The 24,544-nt window shown below is 35.3% G+C and overlaps 1 protein-coding gene and 1 non-coding gene across 3 annotated transcripts; both read left to right on the top strand.

Annotated features, from left to right (window-relative positions):
• The first annotated feature begins 3,148 nt into the window (after positions 1-3,148).
• On the top strand, positions 3,149-3,255 carry LOC127133227 (small nucleolar RNA R71). The gene has a single exon (XR_007807216.1). It is a non-coding gene; the product is annotated as a small nucleolar RNA R71 (small nucleolar RNA).
• A 4,850-nt stretch (positions 3,256-8,105) lies between these two features.
• LOC127132571 (uncharacterized) lies at positions 8,106-19,231 on the top strand. Of its 2 annotated transcripts, XM_051061525.1 has the most exons (20): positions 8,106-8,323; positions 8,428-8,678; positions 9,477-9,594; positions 9,685-9,767; positions 10,221-10,429; positions 10,524-10,638; positions 11,496-11,578; positions 12,156-12,356; positions 12,508-12,867; positions 13,520-13,691; positions 13,986-14,177; positions 14,347-14,550; positions 14,659-14,751; positions 15,513-15,727; positions 15,808-16,353; positions 16,459-16,539; positions 16,641-16,726; positions 17,218-17,952; positions 18,667-18,817; positions 18,900-19,231. In XM_051061525.1, the coding sequence occupies exons 1-20, from the start codon at positions 8,176-8,178 to the stop codon at positions 18,961-18,963; spliced, it is 4,107 nt and encodes a 1,368-aa protein (XP_050917482.1). In that variant the 5' UTR covers positions 8,106-8,175; the 3' UTR covers positions 18,964-19,231. The 2 variants fall into 2 exon arrangements, with proteins under 2 accessions (XP_050917482.1, XP_050917483.1); XM_051061526.1 differs by lacking the exon at positions 8,106-8,323 and having other exon boundaries at positions 8,661-8,678; positions 9,474-9,594.
• The last annotated feature ends 5,313 nt before the right edge of the window (positions 19,232-24,544 follow it).

Below are 24,544 nucleotides of genomic sequence, written 5' to 3'. Positions count from 1 at the left end.
TAATTCTTTTTCAGTTGCTGCGTAGTTAAGTTGGGCAGCATCTAGGGTTCTACTGGCATAATAAATGGCATGTAATTTTTTATCTTTCCTTTGTCCTAGAACGGCTCCAACTGCATAATCACTAGCATCACACATTATCTCAAAAGGTTCTGACCAATCAGGTGGTTTCATAATGGGTGCCGAGATCAATGCTTGCTTTAAAAGATTAAACGCGTCATTACATTTTTCATCGAAAATGAATTCAACATCTTTCATTAAGAGTCCAGTTAAAGGTTTAGTTATTTTGGAGAAGTCCTTAATAAAACGTCGGTAGAATCCAGTGTGTCCAAGAAAGCTTCGGACTTCTCTGATGGTTTTTTTGGGGGTTTTAGGTTTTCTATAACTTCTATTTTAGCTTTATCTACCTCTATACCCTTTTCAGAAACTATATGTCCTAAAACTATTCCTTCGGTCACCATGAAATGACATTTTTCCCAGTTTAGCACGAGGTTTACCTCCACGCATCTCTCTAGGATTTTCTCAAGGTTAGCAAGACAATTATGGAAATCAAATCCGCAAACCGAGAAATCATCCATAAACACTTCCATGATACCATCTAGGTAATCTGCAAAGATTGACATCATGCAGCGTTGGAAAGTAGCTGGGGCATTACAGAGGCCGAATGACATTTGTTTGTAGGCAAAAGTTCCATAAGGGCATGTAAAGGTAGTTTTTTCTTGATCTTCGGGGTGGATAGGTATTTAGAAGAATCCAGAGTATCCATCTAGATAACAGAAGTAAGAGTGTCTGGCTAAACGCTTCAACATCTGGTCTATAAATGGTAAAGGGAAATGATCCTTCCTAGTTGCTTTATTTAATTTTCTATAATCTATACACATCCGCCATCCTCCTTCTAAACGTTTTGCTACATGTTCGCCTTTATCGTTTTGCACGACCGTGATGCCTCCCTTTTTAGGTACTACATGCACGAGACTCACCCACTTACTATCCGAGATCTGGTAGATTATACCTGTCTCAAGTAACTTAAGAACTTCCTTTTTAACGACATCACTCATTATAAGGTTTATTCTTCTCTGATGTTCCCTATGGGGTTTTGAATCTTCTTCGAGCGAAATCCGATGCATGCATACAGATGGGCTTATACCTTTCAGTTCAGAGATATTATATCCTAAGGCTGAAGGATATCTTCGTAAAACATCTAAAAGTTGGTTCGTTTCCTCTTGGCTCAAGGTAACACTAACTATAACTGGACGATTCATATTTTCATCGAGGAACTCATATCTTAAGTTCTTAGGCAGTTCCTAAAGTTCTAAGGTTGGTTTCTTAGGGCATGGCATAGGATCTGGAGTAAGGGATAAACATTCGTAAAGGTTATCATCAATGTAGGGTTTCTTAAAGTCATCATCTTCCCTTATGAGAGTTGATGGTAACTTGATTGTTTTTATAATTTCTTTTTGTTCTAATTCTCTAACACATTCATCAATGATATCTAAGGCATAACACGAGTCTCCCATCACAGGTGCCATAAGAAATTTCGAATGTATAAATTCTATTTTCTCGTCACCTATCTCAAATGTCAAATTTCCTTTCTTGACATCTATTATGGCTCCTGCAGTCGATAAGAATGGTCTATCTAGAAGGATTGGTATATCATTGTCCTCTTTGATGTCCATGACAACAAAATCAGTAGGGATAAATAACCGACCTATCCTAACAGGGACATCTTCTAAAATGCCTAACGGATATTTAACAAATCTATCGGCTAACTTAAGTGACATCTTAGTGGGTTGTAATTCTTCTAAGTTTAACCTCTCACAAACTGCTAAAGGCATTAGGCTCACACTAGCTCCTAAGTCTAGAAAAGCTTTTTCGATGACATGATTACCCAAAAGGCAAGGAATGGAAAAATTTCCAGGGTCTTTATCTTTCTTTGCTAATTTGTCCTCGGAAATAGCATTACATTCCAAAGGCTTCGGATCGTCAAGTCTGCGTTTGTTGGTAAGGATGTCTTTGAGAAACTTTGCATAAGAAGGTATTTGGGTGATGGCTTCTGTGAAAGGGATTTCTACATGAAGTTTTTCTATAACTTTAATAAATTTTTGATACTGTTTATTGATCTGGGTTTGTTTGAGTCTTTGCGGATATGGTATAGGTGGTTTATATGGCGGGGGTGGTACGTAAGTTTTATCTTTAGGTTTTTCTCCTTTTTCTCGACCTTCCTGGTTTTCAGATTCCTCTGGTTCCTTTACTTCGTCCGTGGGTTTGGTACATTCCTTAGAAGTTTCGGGTTCACTCAATCTAGGGTTTGGTGGCTCATCATAAGCGTTCCCACTTCGTAGGTTAATGGCATTGGCTTGTCCTCTCGGATTTTGTTGGGGTTGTCCAGGGAATTGTCCTCCAGGTGTAGTATGAGGGGCTTGGTTTAAGGCTACCTGAGAGATCTGGGTTTTAAGCATCTTGGTATGAGTAACTATTTGGTCAACCTTGGTTCCTAACTGAGTAATCAATTCGTTAACATGAATGTTTTGGTTCATGAACTCCTTGTGTTTGTTGGGTTTGAGCGGTGATAAAATTTTCCATAATTTTATCAAGGCTCGGCTTTGGTGGTACAGGTTGCATAGGTTGATTTGATCTAGGGGCTTGATAACTAGGTCTTGGAGGTGCATTATTTTGGATAGGGTTATTGTTTTTATAGGAGAAGTTCGGGTGATTCCTCCATCCAGGGTTATAGGTATTCGAGTATGGGTTCCCTTGGGTGTAGTTCACTTGCTCAGAGTGGGTTTCGTTTAATAGAATGCATTCTGCAGATTGGTGTCCTTTGGTTCCACATATCTCACAATCCGACGAAACTGCGGCTACAGTATTCAGGTTTATGCACATATGCTCGACTTTGAGGGCTAATGCGTCCATTTTAGCTTGCATCATGTCTATAGAGCTTAGTTCATGCACTCCTCCTTGGGCTTCCTTCTTCTCAACTGTCGCTCGTTCGACTCCCCATGATTGATGGTTTTGAGCCATATCTTCGATGAGGGCACTAGCTTCAGGGTAAGGTTTGTTCATCAGAGCACCACCTGCGGCAGCGTCGATGGTCATCTTTGTGTTGTAATGAAGTCCATTATAGAAGGTTTGAATGATTAACCAATTTTTTAAACCATGATGTGGGCATGCTCGTAACAACTCTTTATATCTCTCCCAAGCTTCGAACAACGATTCTCCTTGGTTTTGGGTAAATCTAGTTATATGGTTTCGAAGAACGGTGGTCTTACTCGGGGGAAAATATCTAGCAAGAAAAACTCTTCTAAGGTTATCCCAAGTCGTAATGGAATTGGGTGGAAGGGAATCTAACCATGATAGGGCTTTATCTCTGAGGGAAAAAGGAAATAATCTTAAACGTATTGCCTCAGGAGAAGCTCCATTGGTTTTAAAAGTGTCTGCTAATTGAAGAAATATTTTTAAATGTTGGTTTGGGTTCTCAGTAGCGAGACCTGCGAATTGTCTCTGTTGCACTAGTTGCAACAGGGATGGTTTAAGTTCAAAATTATTAGTTGGGATGGTTGGGTTTACTATACTAGAACAGGTTCTTCATTAGATGACTGAGCGAAATCCTTAAGAGGTCTTTGGTTTTGATCTTCGGCCATAGCTCTTTTAATTCTATGAAAGAATAAACGTGCGCGAGCATAACGTTCAGGTTCCGTCAGAGGATATACTAAGCTTAAACTTCCGGTGCTGCGAGTTCTTCACATTGACCGGCGGGAAATAGCCTAAGTCTAAACGATATAACAACAGGAAAATGAAATTTGACGAAATTGGTCCCCGGCAACGGCGTCAAAAACTTGATGCGTGTGTTTCGCAAGTATACGAACGCGTCAGAGTAATATAAAAGATTGTCGAATCCACAGAGATCAAGTGTCAATCTATCGTTATCTATTGTTATGGTGTTTATCAAAGGCAATCAAAATAGATGTTTTTAGAGTGTGCGATGAAAAGTAAAGTATTGAAATAAATTTAATTAATAAAGACAGGGTCGAATGTAATTCACGTAATCAATTAATAATCCAAGTACTTGCTAATAGAGCTACTTATGGGCAGTGTTTCCTACTTTGAAAAGAACTAATTTAACGGGAACTGTCGCTTTCGCGTATTCAGAACCGAGTTGTACTCCCTAATCAAACCCTCTTATTGTCACTTATAAAAAGGCGCGCATTGCGTTAGAGTAGTAAACCTATTTTTAAGAAATATAGTATCTTGACTAAGTTGAAAAGTATTATAACCTGGATTTCTTAACCAAAAGAGGTTCTTACGAACCAGACTCTAAACTTATAAACGCGTCCGAAAATAGTTTTAAAATCTATTTTCTTCTTAAATTAAAAACTCCTAATGAACTAAACAAAGCGCTTTCGCTGTTTTTGAAATAGTTAAAAACAATTAAGTTTAGATAGACGTTGGACGACTTTCGATCTTACCCAACGAAATTGAAGTGCGGGAAAACTTAAGTTGAAAGTCAAAATAGCCCTTAAATGCTTCTACGAACAATTATACGGATTATCGGTTCAATTACGATTCTTACATTCTAACCTTATAGATTTAGTTAGACATGGTAAAGTAAAAGTGCATTAATTTAAATAAAAGTAGTGCGAGTGCGGAAAGTAAATAAAAGTAAAGCGAGTGCGAGGAAATAAATAAAAGTAAAGCGAGTGCGGGAAATAAATAATTTAAAGCGAGTGTGAGGAAATAAATAATTTAAAGCGAGTGCGAGGAAATAAATAAAAGTAAAGCGAGTGCGAGGAAATAAATAATTTAAAGCGAGTGCGAGGAAATAAATAAAAGTAAAGCGAGTGCGGGGAAATAAATAAGATAAAAACAAGTAATAAAACCCTGCTCCAATCGGAGGATTGAATAAATTGCAAAGCGGAAATGAAAATGGCGGCAGAATTAACTTCCTTCCAAAGTACTCCAAACTCGATTACAGACTCGATTACACAATTGTGGTAACACTCCAATGCGAAGCGATTACCACTTTAAAATACTGAATATATGCCTAAGTGAAACAAAGTTTCTTTGAGTTTGCCTCTGTTCTAAGTTTGGATGATTGTAAAAGTGATTTCGAGTTTCTATTTATAAGCAAGTAAATAGATGGAAATGACAAGGATGCCCTTCAACTTGAAAATGGGAGGGAAAACTTTTTCTCTTGTGGCGCCCGCCACAAGGCCATTTTGAGGCGCCTTAGTGGAAGTAGTGGGGAACATGGCAGTTGAGGGAGGTTGAGCGTGGACACGTCATGGCAGGGTCTGTGGCGCCAACCATGGGGTAGGCCACAAGTGCAGAATGCTGAATTTTAGGGTTTTTAGCTCTTTTTCACTCCTTTTCTCGATCGGGGCTCCGATTAAAGTAAAAACCTGAAAACAAAGGAAAACATAGCAATAGCACAATAAAATAACAATAAAACAACTAGAATGCATGTGAAATCGGAGTCGAAAATACGGTAAATTTCAGTGTTATCACATCTCTAGAATCTTTTGCAACACAGACCGCGTCAATGACGCCAATGTACACATGCAATCACAAAAAATAATGTTTTAATCATCTTTTTCAGCCAACAAACATGTTTTTCACTATGTCTAAACTATCATACATGAAATTTCTATTAGTTTCCAACCTTAATCATCAATTTCTACTCATTTACACAAAATCTCAAAAACTTTTCAAAACATAAAAAAAACTTACAAATTTCAACTTTGCTTCAGTGTTGGATGATGTTTCTAATGTTGGTTGAAGTTCCCTTGAGCTTCGTTGTTTGATTTTGAACTTGATAATGAGAAAAAATTCGAGAGAGTTTGAGGCGATTTTAAGAAATATCAGAAATGAGGAAGAAGAAGGATTCTGACGCGATTTAAGCTCCAAAATATTCTAGAGACACATCTTCAAAATAAATTCGAAGATGGTACTCCAAAATATTTTAAGGTTAATTGAAACTTGAATGAATCCGAATATACATCCAAGAATATGAAAGTATTTAAGTATTTTTAAATGGTACTTCAGAAACATATAGAAATTAAGGCCCTGTTTGGATCCCTTTCTAAAAACAGTTTTTTTATTTTTAAAAATTAAAAAATTAAAAATATATTTGGCAAACTATTTTTAAATTATAATTTTCAAAAACTGTTTTGTGTTTTTAACTTTTAAAAACTAAAAAAGTAAAAGAGCTGAAACATGTTTTTAATTTTTTAATTTTGGTTTTTTAAATTATAATTCAAATATTAAAACACACTGTAATTGAAAATAACCTATTTTATCCTATTCTTCTCTCTCTTAGACAAAACCCACACAATCTTCTCTCACACACACCAAAGAAAATGCAACAAAGAAAAAATGGATCTTCGATTTTTCACTCAACACTGATTTATAGTTTATGATCTTCATTTTCTTCTCTATAATTTGTGATTCGGATTTTTTAGGTTGGTATTTTCACTTTTCCTTTGGTATTTTCTTCATCTTGAACTATTGTCAATAGATTTCACAGTATGTAATATTCAAGTTTAGATCTAGTAGAAATTATATGAATATTTTTGTTTAAAATTTTGTTGGATTAACCCAATTTGATATGAATTAGTTCTGCATAATCTATCTATTTGTGGAACTGAATTTAGAATTTTAGATCTAGTAAAATTTACATGCTAAAATGATAATAAAATCATTTTTGTTTTGATTAGTTGTAAGGAAATTATATTTTAGGATGTTGTTTTACAGTAGAATAAAACAATTCTGTTCAATGATACTATCATTCATGCTACTATCATTCATATTATCGTTACATGTTAAAATGATAATAAAATCATTTCTGTTCAATGATACTATCATTCATTTGAGAAAAGAGAAAAAAAATTCAACAAAAAATTCTCAATATTTATGAGTAGAAAATACTAGTGTAATTAGAATATTGATTCTTGTGATGATATGTATAGATATGGAAGGTGGTTTTGTAAATGTAAGACAATAACTAAGGAGGTGTGTTAGCATTGCAGGTGAGAAGGTATGTTTATCATGACGTGGTTAGATTGAGTGATCTTGAAAAGCTCATAGATTGTTCTAATATTCAAGTAAGTAAGAAGATTAATGTGAGTTTAAGGAGCAAATAGTAATGATTATAAGTAGAATGAAGTAATGTAGATTGTGAAATACAGGGGTATACGATTCTTGGTTGTAAGGATAATTTTGTATTGATTAGTTCTAAACAGGTTTGAGATTTTGAAAAAGCATGAAGAATAATAGCTATCGTCCGTATTTTGCTGCGCCAGACTCCTCCTCGACCAGGCCTGCCTCTTCCTCGATTGCACCTACTTCTATTGGGGCACTTGCCATTGCTGCACAGGTAACAAACTCTTTGTTTCTATGCCATGATAATCTTGTATGTACTTCAAATTTTTGAATAATTCATTTGTTGAGAAATAGTTTTCATTGGACTTGAGGCAATAAAATATTAAACATTGAATTTTTTCGAAGATGCATCTCTAGAATCTTTTGCAACATAGACCGCGTCAATGACGCCAATGTACACATGCAATCACAAAAAATAATGTTTTAATCATCTTTTTCAGCCAACAAACATGTTTTTCACTGTGTCTAAACTATCATACATGAAATTTCTATTAGTTTCCAACCTTAATCATCAATTTCTACTCATTTACACAAAATCTCAAAAACTTTTCAAAACATAAAAAAAACTTACAAATTTCAACTTTGCTTCAGTGTTGGATGATGTTTCTAATGTTGGTTGAAGTTCCCTTGAGCTTCGTTGTTTGATTTTGAACTTGATAATGAGAAAAAATTCGAGAGAGTTTGAAGCGGTTTTAAGAAATATAAAAAATGAGGAAGAAGAAGGGTTCTGACGCGACTTAAGTTCCAAAATATTTGAGAGACACATCTTCGAAATAAATCGAAGATGGTTCTCCAAAATATTCTAAAATTAATTGAAACTTAAATGAATTCGAATATACATCCAAGAATATGAAAATATTTAAGTATTTTTATGTGGTACTTCAGAAACATATAGAAATTAAGATATATATATTTTTTTTCTTTTAAACTACATTTATATTTTGAGAGGGAGACATTATTTGTTAAACCCTACTTCCCCACAGTGCGTCGCTAAAGTGGAAGAACCACGAAGCGAGAGAAATGGATTCAGCGAATGAAGCAATGGCGACTGAACTGGAAGAACAACGCTTAACCGAATGGCGTCTGCATCGCGGCCCTTACCTTGGTGACATTTCAGCTCTCTGTTTTCTTCACCTTCCCAATCATCCTCTTCCTCTTCTACTAGCTGGTATTCTTTTGTTCCAACCACTTTCAATAACCTATTATTCATTACTTTTCAATCTCACTTCAACAATCTGTTACTCATTTGCTTCATTCTACTTCAAAATTTAGGTTTGGGTTCTGAGATTCTGTTGTATGAGTTAGAATTTGGAAAGATAGTGAAATCCTATTCGGTTTTCGATGGCGTTCGTGTGCACGGGATTAGTTCTAGTTCGGAATCTATAATTGCGGTGTTTGGAGAAAAGAGAGTTAAACTGTTTAGCTTCTTGTTTGAAAATGGTGATCCCGGGAGTCCACGGTTAAGGCTGATTCATTTGTTGCCGAAATTTAGTCACTGGATTTTGGATGTTTGCTTCCTCAGGGTGAGTAGTAGTTATTCATATTTCCATTTCTGAATGAACTGTGGTATTTTGACTGTGATAAGTGATAACTATTTGAATTCGAGTGATTAACCCAATTGAAATACATGTTTACTTACATTTGCCGGATGATTAATTGATATAACTAGGGGTATGTTTGAGTTAATGGAATGGGATGGAATGGAACGGTATAATTTTATCTTCTATTGTTAGGATTAATTAAAAATAAGATGGAATGGAGCGGAACTGGCATCGCATTCCATCATTTTTTGTACCCTCTGATTTGGGCTGGATGACAAAATTGTTTTGTTCTGTCATGAAATATCCAAACAATGGAATGACATTTTGTATTCCATTCCGCTTCGTTCGTTTTACAATATCCAAACATAGCCTAGGTGCTGGAAAATTGCGGTTAATTAGGTTTGTGAGTGATTAATGAGTTACAACACTTCGCTAGATTCATACCTGCTGAACGGAATTAACTGCATATTTGACCTGTACTAACCTTTTAAATTGTTGTCAAATTTGCGTGTATAGATGTTATTTATGTTTTGAATAATGAATGCTTCTTTTGTTCTAACGTGTGTTTTTTTAATTTTAATTTATATCTGGCTTGTGACTTGTCACTCGATAGAAGGACTGTTTACCATGTTCGAATGTGGAAAGCCATTTTAAATTGTTGTCAAATTTGCATGTTAAGATGTTATTTATGCTTTGAATAATGAATGCTTCTTTTGTTCTAACGTGTTTTTTTTTTAGTTTTAATTTATTTCTTGCCTGTGGCTTGTCGCTCGATAGTAGGGCTGTTTACCATGTTCGAATGTGGAAAGCCATTTTCTTGCTATAGGATGTAGCGACAATTCAGTTCAAATATGGGACATTTCTAACTCTAATACGGTTCTCAAGGTTCAATCACCAGGTTGGTTTCAATTTTACTACATGGGCTTGGTTTTATTTTTTTAAAGATTATTTTATACCTAATGAGATACTTTTTGTTATTGGATAACAGTAAGGTGCCTTTTGTACTCAATGCGATTATGGGGTCACAATCTTGAAGTTCTCCGAATTGCATCCGGTACAATATTTAACGAGGTAAGAAATCTGCTGATACTTGATGTCTGTTCATTGTTGAGCTTGAAATCGTGTTGAATTTGTTCACAACATTCTGCTTCAAGTCTCGGTTCGATTATCTCCAGATTAGAGTCTTTGATTTCTATAGACTAGAAAACTCATTACAGAAACACTTAAGTAGTTCAAGTTAATTACAGTTCTTATCTTGATGAAATATGACACAATTGCTGTTCTTCACATAATCTGACACTGCATTGCTTTTCTTTTTATTAAGTTCATGCATTAAGGATATATTTTATGCACTGTTCGTCTATATGCTTTATTGAAACTTTATCTTTAGTTTCTGCGTATATTCATTGTCTTGTAGTTACTATGCTTGACAGCTTTCTTGGAAAACTTTCTTTATGACCTGATGTTTAATGTGTCAACCTTCCGATTTTCTTTTAATTACTTTAAAGAGTTTGGTTCGGGCAGATTGTTGTTTGGAAAGTGGCCTCTCCACATGATAAATCTTCAACAACTCCAGAAGATCACGAGCACCGAGGCTCCAATTGCAGCTCACCAAAAGATAATCTGTACGAGTCTGTTCACGTGTGTAAACTTGTTGGACACGAAGGTTCAATTTTCCGAATAGCATGGTCGTCTTGTGGATCTAAATTGCTATCTGTTTCTGACGACCGTAGGTGAGTTAGTTTTTCAAATCTTATTGTATCAACGATCACAAATTTATATTAGTTACAGATGACAATACGTGGCATGATTATTTTTACAATGCAGCGCACGTGTCTGGACAATTCCTATTGAAAGGGAGGATTCATTATACCATGACCCCATTGCCCTTGTCTTATTTGGACATAATGCTCGAGTTTGGGACTGCTGTATTTCTGATGATGTAAGCCATTTATTTCATGCTTATAAAAAACTTAATCTTAAAAAAAAAACTTCACTGATATTGTTGAACTCTATTAACTTTTTGTTCATTATATCATGTTGTGCTTTTCCATCTCCCAACAAAATGGGAAAATCATTAGTATATAGTATCATATTTAATAGATATTTTAAGTTTGTTAGAAAACCATATCAGGTCTTTTTAGATAAAAGCCTCTCTGTAGGCAGATCTTATAGGGAAGACTTCAGATTTTTAATGCTAACTATCTCCCTTATTGGTGCTGCTTTCATCAAGATAAGTGGCCTAGCCAATTCCTTTTTTGTTGGAATTTGTAAACTCTTCCTTTAATTATCACTGACCAATAATCGCATAAGTGTTGTGATGTGCAGTAATATTTCTGAAGACATTCATGTGCTGCTAGCTTAAAATTACATTATCATTTTTCTTATCAAGTTATCATTTATGTTACTTTTTTCTACTAAGTAGTGAGTTTTTGTTGACATTTTCAATTATTTTCACAGGTCTATTTAGTTTTTACAGATCATAATAAATTTGCACATTGATGTATTTTCATTTATCTCATGACTGTTCATTACTATAAGTATATGTTTTGTAATTGGTAAAGTCATTCTTCAAAATATGGTAAATTTGTCTTCAATTCAATATTACAAATTTCTCAGTATTTAATTAGCCACAGTTTCAAGTGGCTAATATTAAACTAGTCACAAAAACATGTTTGGAATGTATTTGACAACATTAAAATTGTATTTGTACCGTGTTTAATTTTCTGCTTAATTATGAATCTTTATTGTTGACTCATGCAATTGAAATATCCCCTTTTCTAATTATTTTTTCTGCAGTTTATTGTGACTGTCAGTGAGGATTGTACATGTCGTATATGGGGAATTGATGGTGAACAGCTGCAAGTCATTAGGGAGCACATGTAAGATCTAAACATAGATTATAGATTGTTGAGTATTAAATTTCTAATTGCCAATTGATTGAAGGTCTGTGGATCTGATTGAATAAACATTGGATATACTTGATTGTCTGGACTTTGAGTTTTGACCTCATGTGAACTGAGTATCTACACGAAATAGTTGCTGGCAATATACTATCTCAAATCCCTTGGTCTTGTAATATCTAATCAACCTTATGTTTAGCCCCTGACTAAAAAGAAGACTTATTAATTTTTATTGATTTTCCTTGATTCACTTTAGTGTTGCCGTATGAGGTTTAAATGAACCAAAAAAATTTCATAACCCGAGTGATTGGTTTTCTTACAAATAGATGTTTGAATTCTATCCTTTTTAGGCTTTAAAAATGATTGAAAGAGTGATTACTTGCAGTTGAAAACAATGAAATTTTCTATTTGTTTCATATCTTGCATTTATTGCGTTCTACTGCATCACTAGAGTCATTATGTGTGACACTCACATTGTTTTCTGTTAGGTCTTTTGACATCAGATTTTTATTTTCTTATTTTTTTTTAATGAAATGTGCGTTGTTTCTATGTACAGAGGAAGGGGTATATGGAGATGTTTGTATGAACCAAAATTGTCACTTCTTATAACTGCCGGGTTTGATTCTGCTATCAAGGTGCATAGGCCTCCTGCTTTTCTGTCTGGGGGCTTGGCTGAAGCACAATTGTCCCACGGAAGAACAGAAATGTTTTCCATTTGCATCCCGCATGTGCTGCAGCATATTGGATTGACGGACAGGTTGGATCATTATTATTAAATTTAATGTGATCACTTTGGATGCACTGTAACATTACAATTTTTTAACTGAGTTTGAGGCGCCGTGTCTATAGTCAGTAGTGTTTACTATATTCCATGTTGACTGGCCTTTTTGCCTCCTTATTTGTTGCAGCAAGAGTGAATACGTTCGTTGTTTGCGTTTTTCCTCTCAGGGTTCTCTTTATGTTGCTACCAATCATGGTTATCTCTACCATGCTAAATTATGTGAAACTGGAGGTGCTCATTGGAATCAGCTTGTTCAGGTCAGCAACGGGGCTCCAATTATCTGTATGGATTTATTGTCCAAGGACTCATTTGAACTTGGATGTGGTGATGAAGATTGGATCACCATTGGAGATGGTAAAGGAAATATGACAGTTATTGGAGTTACTAACAATGACTCTACTCCTACAGTTAGATTGAGCTTTACATGGCAAGCTGAAATGGAGCGACAGCTTTTGGGTACTTATTGGTGCAAATCCTTGGGATGCAGGTAATGAAGGACCTTATCTTATCTTAGCATCTACTTATTGACAAGATACTTTGTACTTAAACCATGTACAAATAAGTTATACAAGTTGATGCGGTGTGAACCAATTCTAGTCATCTCTCTCTATTTGGTTGACTAGCCATTCTGATTATACTAATTTAAGCTCAACCATGCAATAGTTTCGTCTTAGCGTACATATTTAATGGCGATCAAATGGGAGATCCTCGTGTTTTCTTCTATTTCATAGTTTACCCCATTTAGTTTCTTTTATCAGTCTCTTATTTTATTATTCTTATGATTCTCATTTATTTTGCTTTTGTTAGAAGAAAATTATTATACATTGAAATTGTCTCCAAGTATCTTAGGTTGTCTCATAAAATTAGTTTCTTAGCATAGAGTATTTTAGACTATCTCTTAAAATTAGTTGCCATGTTTCTTTGTTATTATCATGATTTGTTTCCCTGTTTAATTCGTTTTTGAGTCTCTTGTTAATATAAATAATTGTTAATAGTTTAGGGTATCATCATTCATATCAAACCTTAATCAAGTTCTTCATCTTTTCTCCACTTTATCTAAACACTAATCTCAGTAACTTGTTTTCAAACTAATGAAATGAAATGTATTTTTGCCATTCTTTGGTGACACAATTGTGTAGGTATGTCTTTTCAGCCGACCCTAGAGGAAAATTGAAACTCTGGAGGTTGCCCGACCCTTCACAATCTTATAGCCAAAGCTCCATGAGGGATAACATTGTTTCGCATACAGCAGAGTTCATATCAAGTTACGGAATGCGAATCATGTGTTTGGATGCATGCTTGGAGGACGAGGTATTCATCTTCTCCCTTTTTTAAAACCTTTTTGGGGGTGAGTTATGTTTGGTATTGCTTGATAGAATCTGACTTTACGTGCAATGAAAATACCATTTTAACAAAATCTGCTTTATGTAAAGGTCGGCCTTGATATGACACTGTTCAATAACTAATTGTGAGGAAATGTGGCATTGTTCTAAAACAGCATTTTGTCTTCTAATTTAATATGTAATCACAATTCATATAAATATAAGTAGCTTATAATTTAGGAAGGGAATCTCATTTGTAATTTGGATATTGATGTCTTTGCAGGTCCTAGCTTGTGGAGATCTACGTGGTAATATGGTTTTGTTTCCTTTGCTAAAAAATCTGGTGCTGGGCACATCTGTTGCACAAGAGATGAAAATACCCCCAGTAAATCATTTTAAAGGTGTTCATGGGATTTCAAGCGTCTCCAGCGTTGTTGTAACTAAGCTTGGTTACAATCAAATTGAGATACGCTCTGTATGTTTAACTTTCATCCTTCAAATTGTTATAAGCTTGGTTTCAATCAAATTTTGATATAAGCATTTTTCAAATGATAACGCCAAGAGCACGGTTAATATCAATCCGACAAGTAAAGTTATGAATATGCTCTACTCTAATTCCAATTGTTGACTTTATTCACGTTCAGACTGGAGCAGATGGTTGTGTATGCTACCTGGAATATGATAGAGAAATGCAGAATTTGCAATTTACAGGGATGAAACAAGTGAAAGAATTGACTTTGATCGAGCATGTTTCTGTTGATAGCATGTCGGAAGATACATCAAGAAGCTATGCAGCAGGTTTTGCATCTGTAGATTTCATAATATGGAATTTAGTCAATGAGAATAAGGTGCTTCGACCATTTTTTCTCTTTACAATGCTTGGTTAATATTCATCTGTTGGTGCATACATTACCAGATATTATAGCTAAGATACTAAGTGCGTATGGCATTATTAGGTGGTGAAAATTCCATGTGGTGGCTGGCGGCGTCCTCATTCCTATTTTCTAGGTGATGTACCAGAGATGAAGAACTGTTTTGCCTTTGTTAAGGTTTACTTTTTGCTTTGAATACTTGACTATTAAAACAATTTGAACTTAATAAGCAATTTTCATTTCTTTAAGCTTTATCTATCCTAAATCACATAACACCTGCTCAAACTGAAATAGTTATACTCTTCCAATTTTTTTTTTTATATATTTGAGATCATTTTACACTTTTGGCTTGAATGGGAACTCCATAAAAGGGCTTGAATGCTTCACTTTTTTTTATCAGGTTGAACCTAACAATGGGGATGAACTGGATAAAGTTAAATAAAAGAAATTGGCCCCTCTATAGTGGGGGTACACTTTAGAGTATAAAGTGCGACGATAAGTTGATAACCATATATTTAAAAACCAATTAACATTATGATAAAATACATTCAAAGATAACAAATTATGAAGTTGCAAAAATCTGAACTTTTGAATTTTCATTCAATGGTTATAAGCTATGATTCCAGATTTAAATTTTTTAAAGTGCATCCTTCACTTTAGAGAAACCAAATCCTAAATGAAAGTCAGTTAAATATGATCGCCTTCTTGTGATATGTGGAGTTTATAGCAGTAGCTACTTTTTAAAATTTACCAATACCCACCTTACACTGGTCCTATTTTCTCATGGCTGGCTGTTCTTTGTTTTCACAAATATATATATATATATATATATATATATATATATATATATATATATATATATATATATATATATATATATATATATATATATATATATATATATATATATCCCTGACAAATAATTCCAATTTTTACAGGATGAAATGATATATATACATAGACACTGGGTTAATGATAACAATGGGAAAATATACCCTTTGAGTTTGCATATGCAATTCCATGGGAGGGAGATACATTCATTGTGCTTCATACATGGAGATATGCTCCTGGGAGATTGTTATAAGCATGCATTATTTTCCAAATCAAGCTGGATTGCAACTGGATGTGAAGATGGGACTGTGAGACTGACTTGGTAAACCGTTATTCTCTGCTGTCCATAGAACTCCCTTGACTACCTCATAAACTCCTAATGTGTCTGTTTGTTTGACTTAGGTACTCTCCAGGTATTGAGAACTGGTCCACGTCAAAATTGCTTGGTGAGCATGTTGGTGGATCAGCTGTAAGATCAATTTGTTGCGTCTCAAAACTACACATCATTCCATCAGCTACAACTACTGTACCTGATGACAAGAGCAAACTAAATGTTGCTGATGTGGACAAAGATAATCCAACCTTACTGATATCAGTGGGTGCAAAGCGTGTCTTAACTTCTTGGCTACTCAAAAGTACGAGGTTGAAGAACAAAACTGACTTCCACACTGATAATCAGCAAGATTCAAAAGAAGTTGATGATCGACTTTTGTCAAGTTTGTCTTCTTCAATGACGTTCCAGTGGCTTTCCACTGACATGCCAACCAAATATTCAACTACACACAGATATGCAGAAAATAATGCGGGGAAAGTAGATGTTGCTGAAAATGGTTCAAATATAAAAGTTGATGCTGAACCTAGAATGGTGAACTTGGTCAGAGATAAACATGAGGATGACTGGAGATATCTTGCAGTCACTGCTTTTCTTGTTAAATGTGCTGGTTCCAGGTTAGAGGAGATGCCTAGCATTTGCTTCTTGATTTTGTATATTGTTTAACAACTTATTTAACCCCCAAAAAATGAAACTATGGTTTTGTTTTGTGTATCTTTCAGGATATCTGTCTGTTTTGTTGTCGTTGCTTGTTCGGATGCTACAGTTATGTTACGGGCTTTAATTTTGCCCTTTCGCTTATGGTAGTAACTATTATTTCCATCAAATTCTATGATTTTTTTCTATGTTTTCTTGTATTTCCTATTAAATCTTACTCTTCTCCTTCTTTTTTACTTGATGGCAGGTTTGACATTGCATTACTTGTTCCTTTATTGGCACCTGTTTTGTCATTGCAGCATATCATCTTTCCCACTCGTACGCCTCATAAAGGTTTGTCTGGCACTCTATTGTAGTGATTAGTTTCGAGAGACCGTGAGCTGTGGACCACATAATCCCTTCCTTTAACGTGTATGTAGAAGTTGTGTTGTAATGCTAATAGGATCTTTTGAAGCCCGTCTTCAAAATTTAAGGCAGTAATTACCTGTTGCCAACATCACAACTAGTGGTGATGCCAATATCACCACTAGTGGTTAAAAGACTTGATGTATGGTGCCTTCATCTTGAAAGCCTGAATTGAAAGAGGAAATTTTCTCAATGCTTTGGTTTACTTATGGTTATAGGCTTCTTTTGATAGTCAGAAAACAGTTCGATAAAATAGTTGATAGGTAACCCTCCACAGTGCCTCTGCCTCCATGAAGAAATTGTCTCCCATGTTCCTCAGTATATGGAATGAATGATATTAGAATAAATTTTGAGATCCTCCATATTTTTTCTGTGTGAACTATTTCTCTGCTTTAATATGTCTAAACTTTATTTTGCAGATAGTATCCAAGTTGGAAATGCTTATGTTGTGATTAGTGGATCTACTGATGGGTGTGTTACATTTTGGGACCTGACTGACAGTGTGGAAGCTTTTATGCAGAGAGTTTCGGTTTGTGATGTAGAGAAGCTTTTTGATTGTCAGAAACGACCACGCACAGGTAGAGGAAGTCAGGGGGGCAGACAGTGGAGATTTTACAGCCGTGGGTTGTCAAAGAAAAGGCAAGATAACAATTTGGCGACTTCAAAAGTCAAAAACAAGTCTGGAAGCATCAATTCTACCACAAATGTGACCTCTTCAGTGCCAAATAAATCTGAAGACAACAATACGGTTTGTTCTCAAGCCATGCACGCAGCTTCCCCTGAGTTAGAAAATAAGATTGATAATTCGTCAGCAGAAATATGTGAAATACAACCTCTACGCCTTTTGAAAAATGTTCACCAATCTGGTGTCAACTGTCTCCATGTATCAGAGATAAAAGGTGGCCAAAATAATGACAGTTCTCGTATGTACAGCATAGTTAGTGGGGGTGATGATCAATCACTTCATCATATCGTGGTTGAGTTATCACCTAAAGCAACAAATTTTGATGGGATTTTAACCCCACATATAACCCATTTGGCCACTGAACCTGAAAATGTAAAGGACACCAATTTTCAAAATCAGAGTAGAAGCTACGAGATCAGATTCTTAAATTCTGAAAAATTTCCTTCTGCCCACAGCTCTTCTGTGAAAGGTAAATCTGCATAATTAAACTTCCGTCTATCTGCAATTCCCCCTGTTTATAAAGAATTGTACGCATGACAGGCTTTCTTTGTCAGACACTAGCTTTGTTGGCTTTCCCACTAATTTTTTCATTTACTTCATCTAGCATTTTGTTCCACTGAAAATGTTAAACCTATTATTCCCTATAGAATTGTTCCTTGTTATGAGAATACTCGTGTTTTGGAGATTTGCATCTGCATTTTTCTTATTATGGAAATCTGCTTTTATTCTGCTAAACTATAAAAAAAACATTCATGGTACTTGCAAACCATATCCATTTGAACCACTTACACTGTGTTTGGTTTAGCTTTTAGAAGAGCCAAAAACTAGGTGTATAATTGATTTTAAAATGATTTTGAGGTGTTTGGTTCTTCTAAATTAAAATTGACTCTACTTGAAGCATAATTTGTTGCTTTTGAGTTTAACCGTGATTTTTATATTGAAATTTACTATTCAACTTATTGTTGCATATAGTTATCCAAACATAAATCGCTTTATATTCATCTCATTTTAAACCAGAATCAATTTTACAAATCAATTCATTCAAAATCATTTTTTTTCCATCGTAGAACCAAACATACACTTAATCAAACTGAAGCTAGTATATGAATGTCAGAGCTTTTAGTATATTTTTCAAAGAAATTTTGTTAAGTGATGCATGACTATCAACCTTTATTTTATGAAGGTGTATGGACAGATGGATCATGGGTGTTTTCGACTGGACTTGATCAGCGGGTCAGATGCTGGCATCTTCAACAGAATAAACTAATAGAACGTGCACACCTAATAGTTAGTGTGCCGGAGCCAGAAACGTTATCTGCCAAGGCTTGTAGCAGGTGATTATTTTAGGTGTAAATGGCCAGGTTTGTAATATATCATATTGTTCTCTCTCTTAGCTCTTGCTCGTGCCTTATGCAGGAATCATTATCAGATTGCTGTTGCTGGAAGAGGGATGCAAATAGTGGATTTCTCAGGATGCTAACACGATTGTTGTTACTTTATTCTATACATCAGAATAATTTATGGAGGTGCAATTTGTTCAACCTCGTTCAGTTGTATCTATTTCTAACCCTGATGGTATTCACTAGTATATTGGCAAAATGGTCTGGTTGATCCATGCCCCTGAAAACTGTATTGGTATCAGTGTAACTGTTCATATGCATCTTATGATGTTGGGAATCTGCAATGTAACTCGTACTATAAATTATTTGAAATCTAAGGATTACTGTGTCGCGTTGATGTTTCTCACACTTGTTTCCTTTCGTGCAAATTTATTATATGAAACGACAATTCTTCATTATATACTTTTCTCATTTCGTGTTTCCTTGCCATTTCTTAGTTTGTGTATCATGTTTCTTAATTTAAGAAGATTAAAATATTATCATAGTGGTTCATCATTTGTATTTTAAATTGTAAGCAATAGACAATTTAATTTAATATTTCAAGTTGACAAAATTATAATTTAGACTATTAAATTAAAGAAATTTGTAATGATTTGCTTTTGGAAAACTGTTTTTTAGTTTTTAAAATTTAAAAATAATAAAATTTGTTTAGTAATTTAATTGTACAAAAATATTTTAAAAACTATTTTCTATTTAGGAGTTTTGAAAATTAAAACACTAAAATAGATTTTAAAGGTTTTCGTTTTTAATTTTAAAAATTAGACAAAAAAATTAAAAAAATGATACTTTTTTATTAATTACAAATTTGTAATATTATACAATTTAAAATGTAAAATAAATATATATGAATCATTTTGTGAATTTTTTATCCAAATAACCCAAATTTTCAAAAAAATACTCAAAATAACCCACTTTTAAAATTATTTCTCAAAATACCACATTTTGAAGAGGAGGCGCTGGATGAATTGACGTCTGCTCTTAAACTTAGAGAGGAGGCGTTAATTGGATTGGCTAGTCCACCTTGTGTTGCCAATCCAATTGGCGCCTGTGTGTTAAGTTTTAAAGGAGGCGCCAATTTGTCTGACACCTGTGTGTGTTTCGTAATTTTTTTGAAAAATATTGTACATGATAGATAAAGTTTAAATCTGACCAATTCATATTAATATTAATACCCGTTTACACAAAAAAAGACTAATGTCGATGACCAGAATCACCTAACCGACCTCCGGTCCCACATCCCCTAGCTACCCGAACTCGTGGCCCTAACCCTCGTTGATGATTCACTCCCAGGTGTTTGAGTATCTGAGGACCCAGGAACATCACCACCAACTACAGGAGATTGCCTGAGATAGTTAGACAAATCAGCGTAGTCTTGTGTATGCATCGAAGGGGTACCACCATAGCTGAGCTCATGACCCATGCCAGAGTAGTTGGGTTGTGTTTGAGTTGTTGGAGGGCGACCGAGACGATTGAAGGGAGACATTGGTGTGAATGATACGTCGAGGAAAGGTTGAAATGATTGTTGTGGTGTTTGGTAGACATATGGTTGTTGAAGGTTTTGGTTTTGAGATGTTTGAGCTTCTTGGCTATGGTAGGAGGAGGGATGGTTGGTGTTAAATGATCGTTGAGTGTTTTGGCTAAGGCGGCTATGATAGGGTGATGTGTTGGGTGCATAACGATGTCATATGTCTTGATGATGATTTAGTTGTTGTTGGTGGTACGGGGTATGCTTTTGGTATTGTGGTTGGGTGTTTGACATGTTAGGGTTGTAGGTTTGTGTGTTTGTGGATCGGAAATTTTGATGGATAAGGGGTTGTGAGTAGCCGGTCTGACAATGTTGTTGGGGGTTTGATGTTGAGCCTTCTAGTGTGTAAGTTGCCTGACGTGGATCGTATATGTTCATATCCTCGACGATGAACTCAAATCCAACCGATCTGTACCAAGCCATATAATTACGACTTGGTTTTTCTTCAGTTGGTATCACAACGTTGGTTAAGACATGGTCTTGGCGGTGCTTCCATTTGCGACACTCAGATCTAGCGAAGCTTTGCCATGGGTTAAAGTTTTATTGGTCGTTAACTTTGCGTAGATGCCATTCTCCTAGATTTGCCGGGGGATCTGGGATGTGTTGAAGCATACCGAACTGCAATTTAACACGATCACTATTATGCATCTCCACAGTGGTGAATCTTATGATTAGTGTGCATGTAGTCCAAACGATTGCGTCTTGTTCGTTGATTTCATGGTCATGACCCAAATTTAGATATGGACGTCAAATGAACTGAAATGTGAACATATATTAGATTATAAATTTGGTAGAAGAAATTAACAAATTTTTACGAAATAATTAGGTTAATGGCAATACATCAGTCGGTCGAAGGTGATCCAAGAGGTTGCGATACTGGTAATACAATATCTAGGACATCTGTTATAACTCATACCACGTGCCAACCATTTGCACCATAAAAATAAAAATATTATTTAGAGATAATAATCGGTAAAGTAAGTAAATATAGTTCATTTTTAAGAACTTACTTTTGTGCATACGGGAATGTGAATGGGTTGTTGTTAACGAGAGGTAGAGACGGTAGTCTGGACCAACCCCATGCTTGGAGCAAAACAAGACATCCAGAAGATGTAGATGTGTCTTTGTGTGCATTTTTACACAAATAGCTATAAAGATAAGCCAAACAAACGGACCCCCAACTGTAACTTCCTATTCTATCTACATGTCTTAGTAAAGGTAAATACATAACATGCATACTAGAACCACTACCTTCGGGAAATAAAAATAAACCAATTAAAAGCATAATGTAACACCTAATTTTTATTATTCGAGCCTCTTCGATAGATAAATAACACCTAGTTTCTATCTACATGTCTTAGTAAAGGCAAATACATAACATGCATACTAAAACCACTTATCTATTTAAGTGTCTTACTATTTATATCCTACAATCAACACAAATTCATCTGCACCAAAAAAATATTACTCTTCATCTGCATAAAAATATTAAAATGTCATATGGACCAAAATATACTATTAATGCTCACTACAACGGTGAGATATATGAGTGTGATCTATATGGGTTTTGTTTTTGAAACACCGATACTATCCGACTTACGATCAAGAGAAATTCAGATTTCTTGCATTTGAAAAAACGAATTGAATCCTGCATAGGATCTGGTCTTGTGTCACAAATCACGTATCAAAATCCAATTTTTTCGAGAACAATCAATGCAAAATTTTCCCGCTAAAGGTACGAGACGATGAAGATGTTGAATATATGTTTGTTAGTCACAAACATTATGGTTGCAACTCTATTGAGTTATATATTACTCTTCAACCAAGTATACAATCTTAGCAATCTCAGATAACTAATCAAGTTGAATCTGATGAATTTGATTCAGAAAACTCAGATGAAGCCGACCTAGGAGCAGAAGCAGAAGTCGACGTCGTTGATGAAGAAGAAGAAGAGATCGAGACACAGGTCAATCATATGTTGAACAATAACATTGAAGATGACGATCACCCATCGCCATTACCTCCAAGTCATGTATATAATCTTCCTCAACATATGAAAAACATGGATCTGCATGACGATGAAACATCCAACCGTTTTTTTTAAATCCGTATCCACGATCAGAGGGTGTGTTAAAAGTGGGAAACATGTTCCGCACTAAAGAAGAATGTGTGCGAGCTGCCAAAAAATTTCACATGAATAACTCTGTTGATTTCACCGTGAAACGCACTGATTCGAGAAGGTATGTCATCGAATGTCGTAACATCCTTTGTAAGTTTCGGTTGGTTGCATCTCACAAAAAGAGAAACGACTCTTGGGAGATAGCTTCTATAGACCCACCTCACAGTTGCATTGCAACTAATGTTGAACAAGATCACCGTAAATTAAGCACTACATTGATATGTCAAGACATTTTGCTGATTGTTAACAAAGACCCATCAGTGAAGGTGAGTATAATAATATCTCATATCATCACAAGATATAATTATATTCCATCTTACAAGAAAGCGTGGATTGCGAGGACAAAGGTTGTTGAACAGGTATTCGACAACTGGGAGGATTCATACAAAGAATTGCCACAGTTTTTATGGGCATTAAAAACATACGCGCCAGGAACTGTTGCAATTATGGAGACATTGCCAGCATTTATGCCAGACGGAACCTATGTTGCTGGAAATAAAATCTTTCACCGCCTCTTTTGGGTGTTTGAAACGTGCATCAAAGGTTTTGCATTCTGCAAACCTATTATTCAAATTGATGGAACATGGTTATACGGAAAATACAAGGGTACTTTGCTTATGGCTGTTGCACAAGACGACAAGAATAATGTCTTTCCCATTGCCTTTGCTCTGGTTGAAGGTGAAACTGGTGGTGGTTGGGGTTTCTTCCTTCGACATCTCAGAACACATGTCGCCCCACAAGCCAATCTCTGTTTGATTTCAGATAGACATGCTTCCATTGAGAGTGCTTACAACAATCATGATAACGGATGACATGATCCTCCTTCTACCCATGTCTATTGCATTAGACATATCACACAAAACTTCATGCGTGTAATCAAAATCAAGAACCTTCGCAAAAAAGTGGTGAATGCAGGGTATGCTCTAACTCAACCGTCATTTCAACATTATCGTGATGAAGTTAGATTGTCTAATGCAGATACATGAAGATGTGTGGATAACATACCCGTAGAGCAGTGGACAAGAGCATTTGACAGAGGCTGTCGATGGGGCCACATGACAACAAACCTTGTGTAATGCTTGAACGGCGAATTCAAAGGCATTAGAAATCTACCAATAACCGCTTTGGTCAAAACAACCTATTTTAGGTTGACTTTTGCCTTCGAAACCAGAGGTGAAAGATGGAGTGCAATGTTAATGTCGAGTCAAATATTCAGTGAATCTTGTATGAAAGTGATGAAAGAGGAAAGTATCAAAGCTAGCACACACGCGGGTACAGTCTTTAACCGTCATAGGCAAAATTTCAGTGTACAGGAAACAATGGACCACAATGAGGGGATGTCAAATTTATCCTATGCTGTCAAACTAAACAGAAGTTGGTGCGATTGTGGAAAGTTACAGGCCTTCCGTATTCCTTGCTCCTATGTCATTGCGGCATGCGCACATACTCACCAGGACGCTTATAGTCATCTATTTGATGTTTACAAGGCCATTACGTCATGAAAGTGTATAACAAAAGCTTCTTAGTGCTACCAATAGAGGAATACTGACCTCCATATGAAGGTGACATAGTTTGGCACAACGATGAGATGCGAAGAAAGAAAAAAGGACGGCCAAACAACACGCACATTAGAACAGAAATGAATACGATTGATAAAATGATAAGATTATGTAGTATATGTCGTCAACCAAGTCACAATAAGAACAAATGTCCCAATCTAGGAGCAACATTTGCATCATAATTTAGTATCTCCTTTCAATTTTTGTAACCTTGCATTTTTATATATCACTATCTTTTTGTTACAACTTAACAACAAACATCACTACAACATAAGCAAACTTAAAACATAACATTTCTAACTGATTACAACAATCAAACTGATGTCATCTCGTCCAAACATCATTTCCCTAGCATCCTTATCAGTTTTTACTCGCACCCAACCAAATATACTATCAAG

The sequence above is a fragment of the Lathyrus oleraceus genome, chromosome 3, assembly GCF_024323335.1.
Source record: "Lathyrus oleraceus cultivar Zhongwan6 chromosome 3, CAAS_Psat_ZW6_1.0, whole genome shotgun sequence".
In the NCBI taxonomy this organism is placed as follows: Eukaryota; Viridiplantae; Streptophyta; class Magnoliopsida; order Fabales; family Fabaceae; genus Lathyrus; species Lathyrus oleraceus.
The sequence above is the reverse complement of the archived record's forward strand: the minus strand, read 5'-3'. Positions and strand labels throughout refer to the sequence as shown.

What these genes read in the sequence shown, in the direction of transcription:
- LOC127132571 (XM_051061525.1), top strand. Translation starts at nt 8,176, where the DNA reads ATGGATTCAGCGAATGAAGCAATGGCGACTGAACTGGAAGAACAACGC. An exon ending in GGGACTGTGAGACTGACTTG is followed by an intron (nt 15,728 to 15,807) that starts GTAAACCGTTAT and finishes TGTTTGACTTAG; the next exon opens with GTACTCTCCAGGTATTGAGA. An exon ending in CCACAGCTCTTCTGTGAAAG is followed by an intron (nt 17,953 to 18,666) that starts GTAAATCTGCAT and finishes TATTTTATGAAG; the next exon opens with GTGTATGGACAGATGGATCA.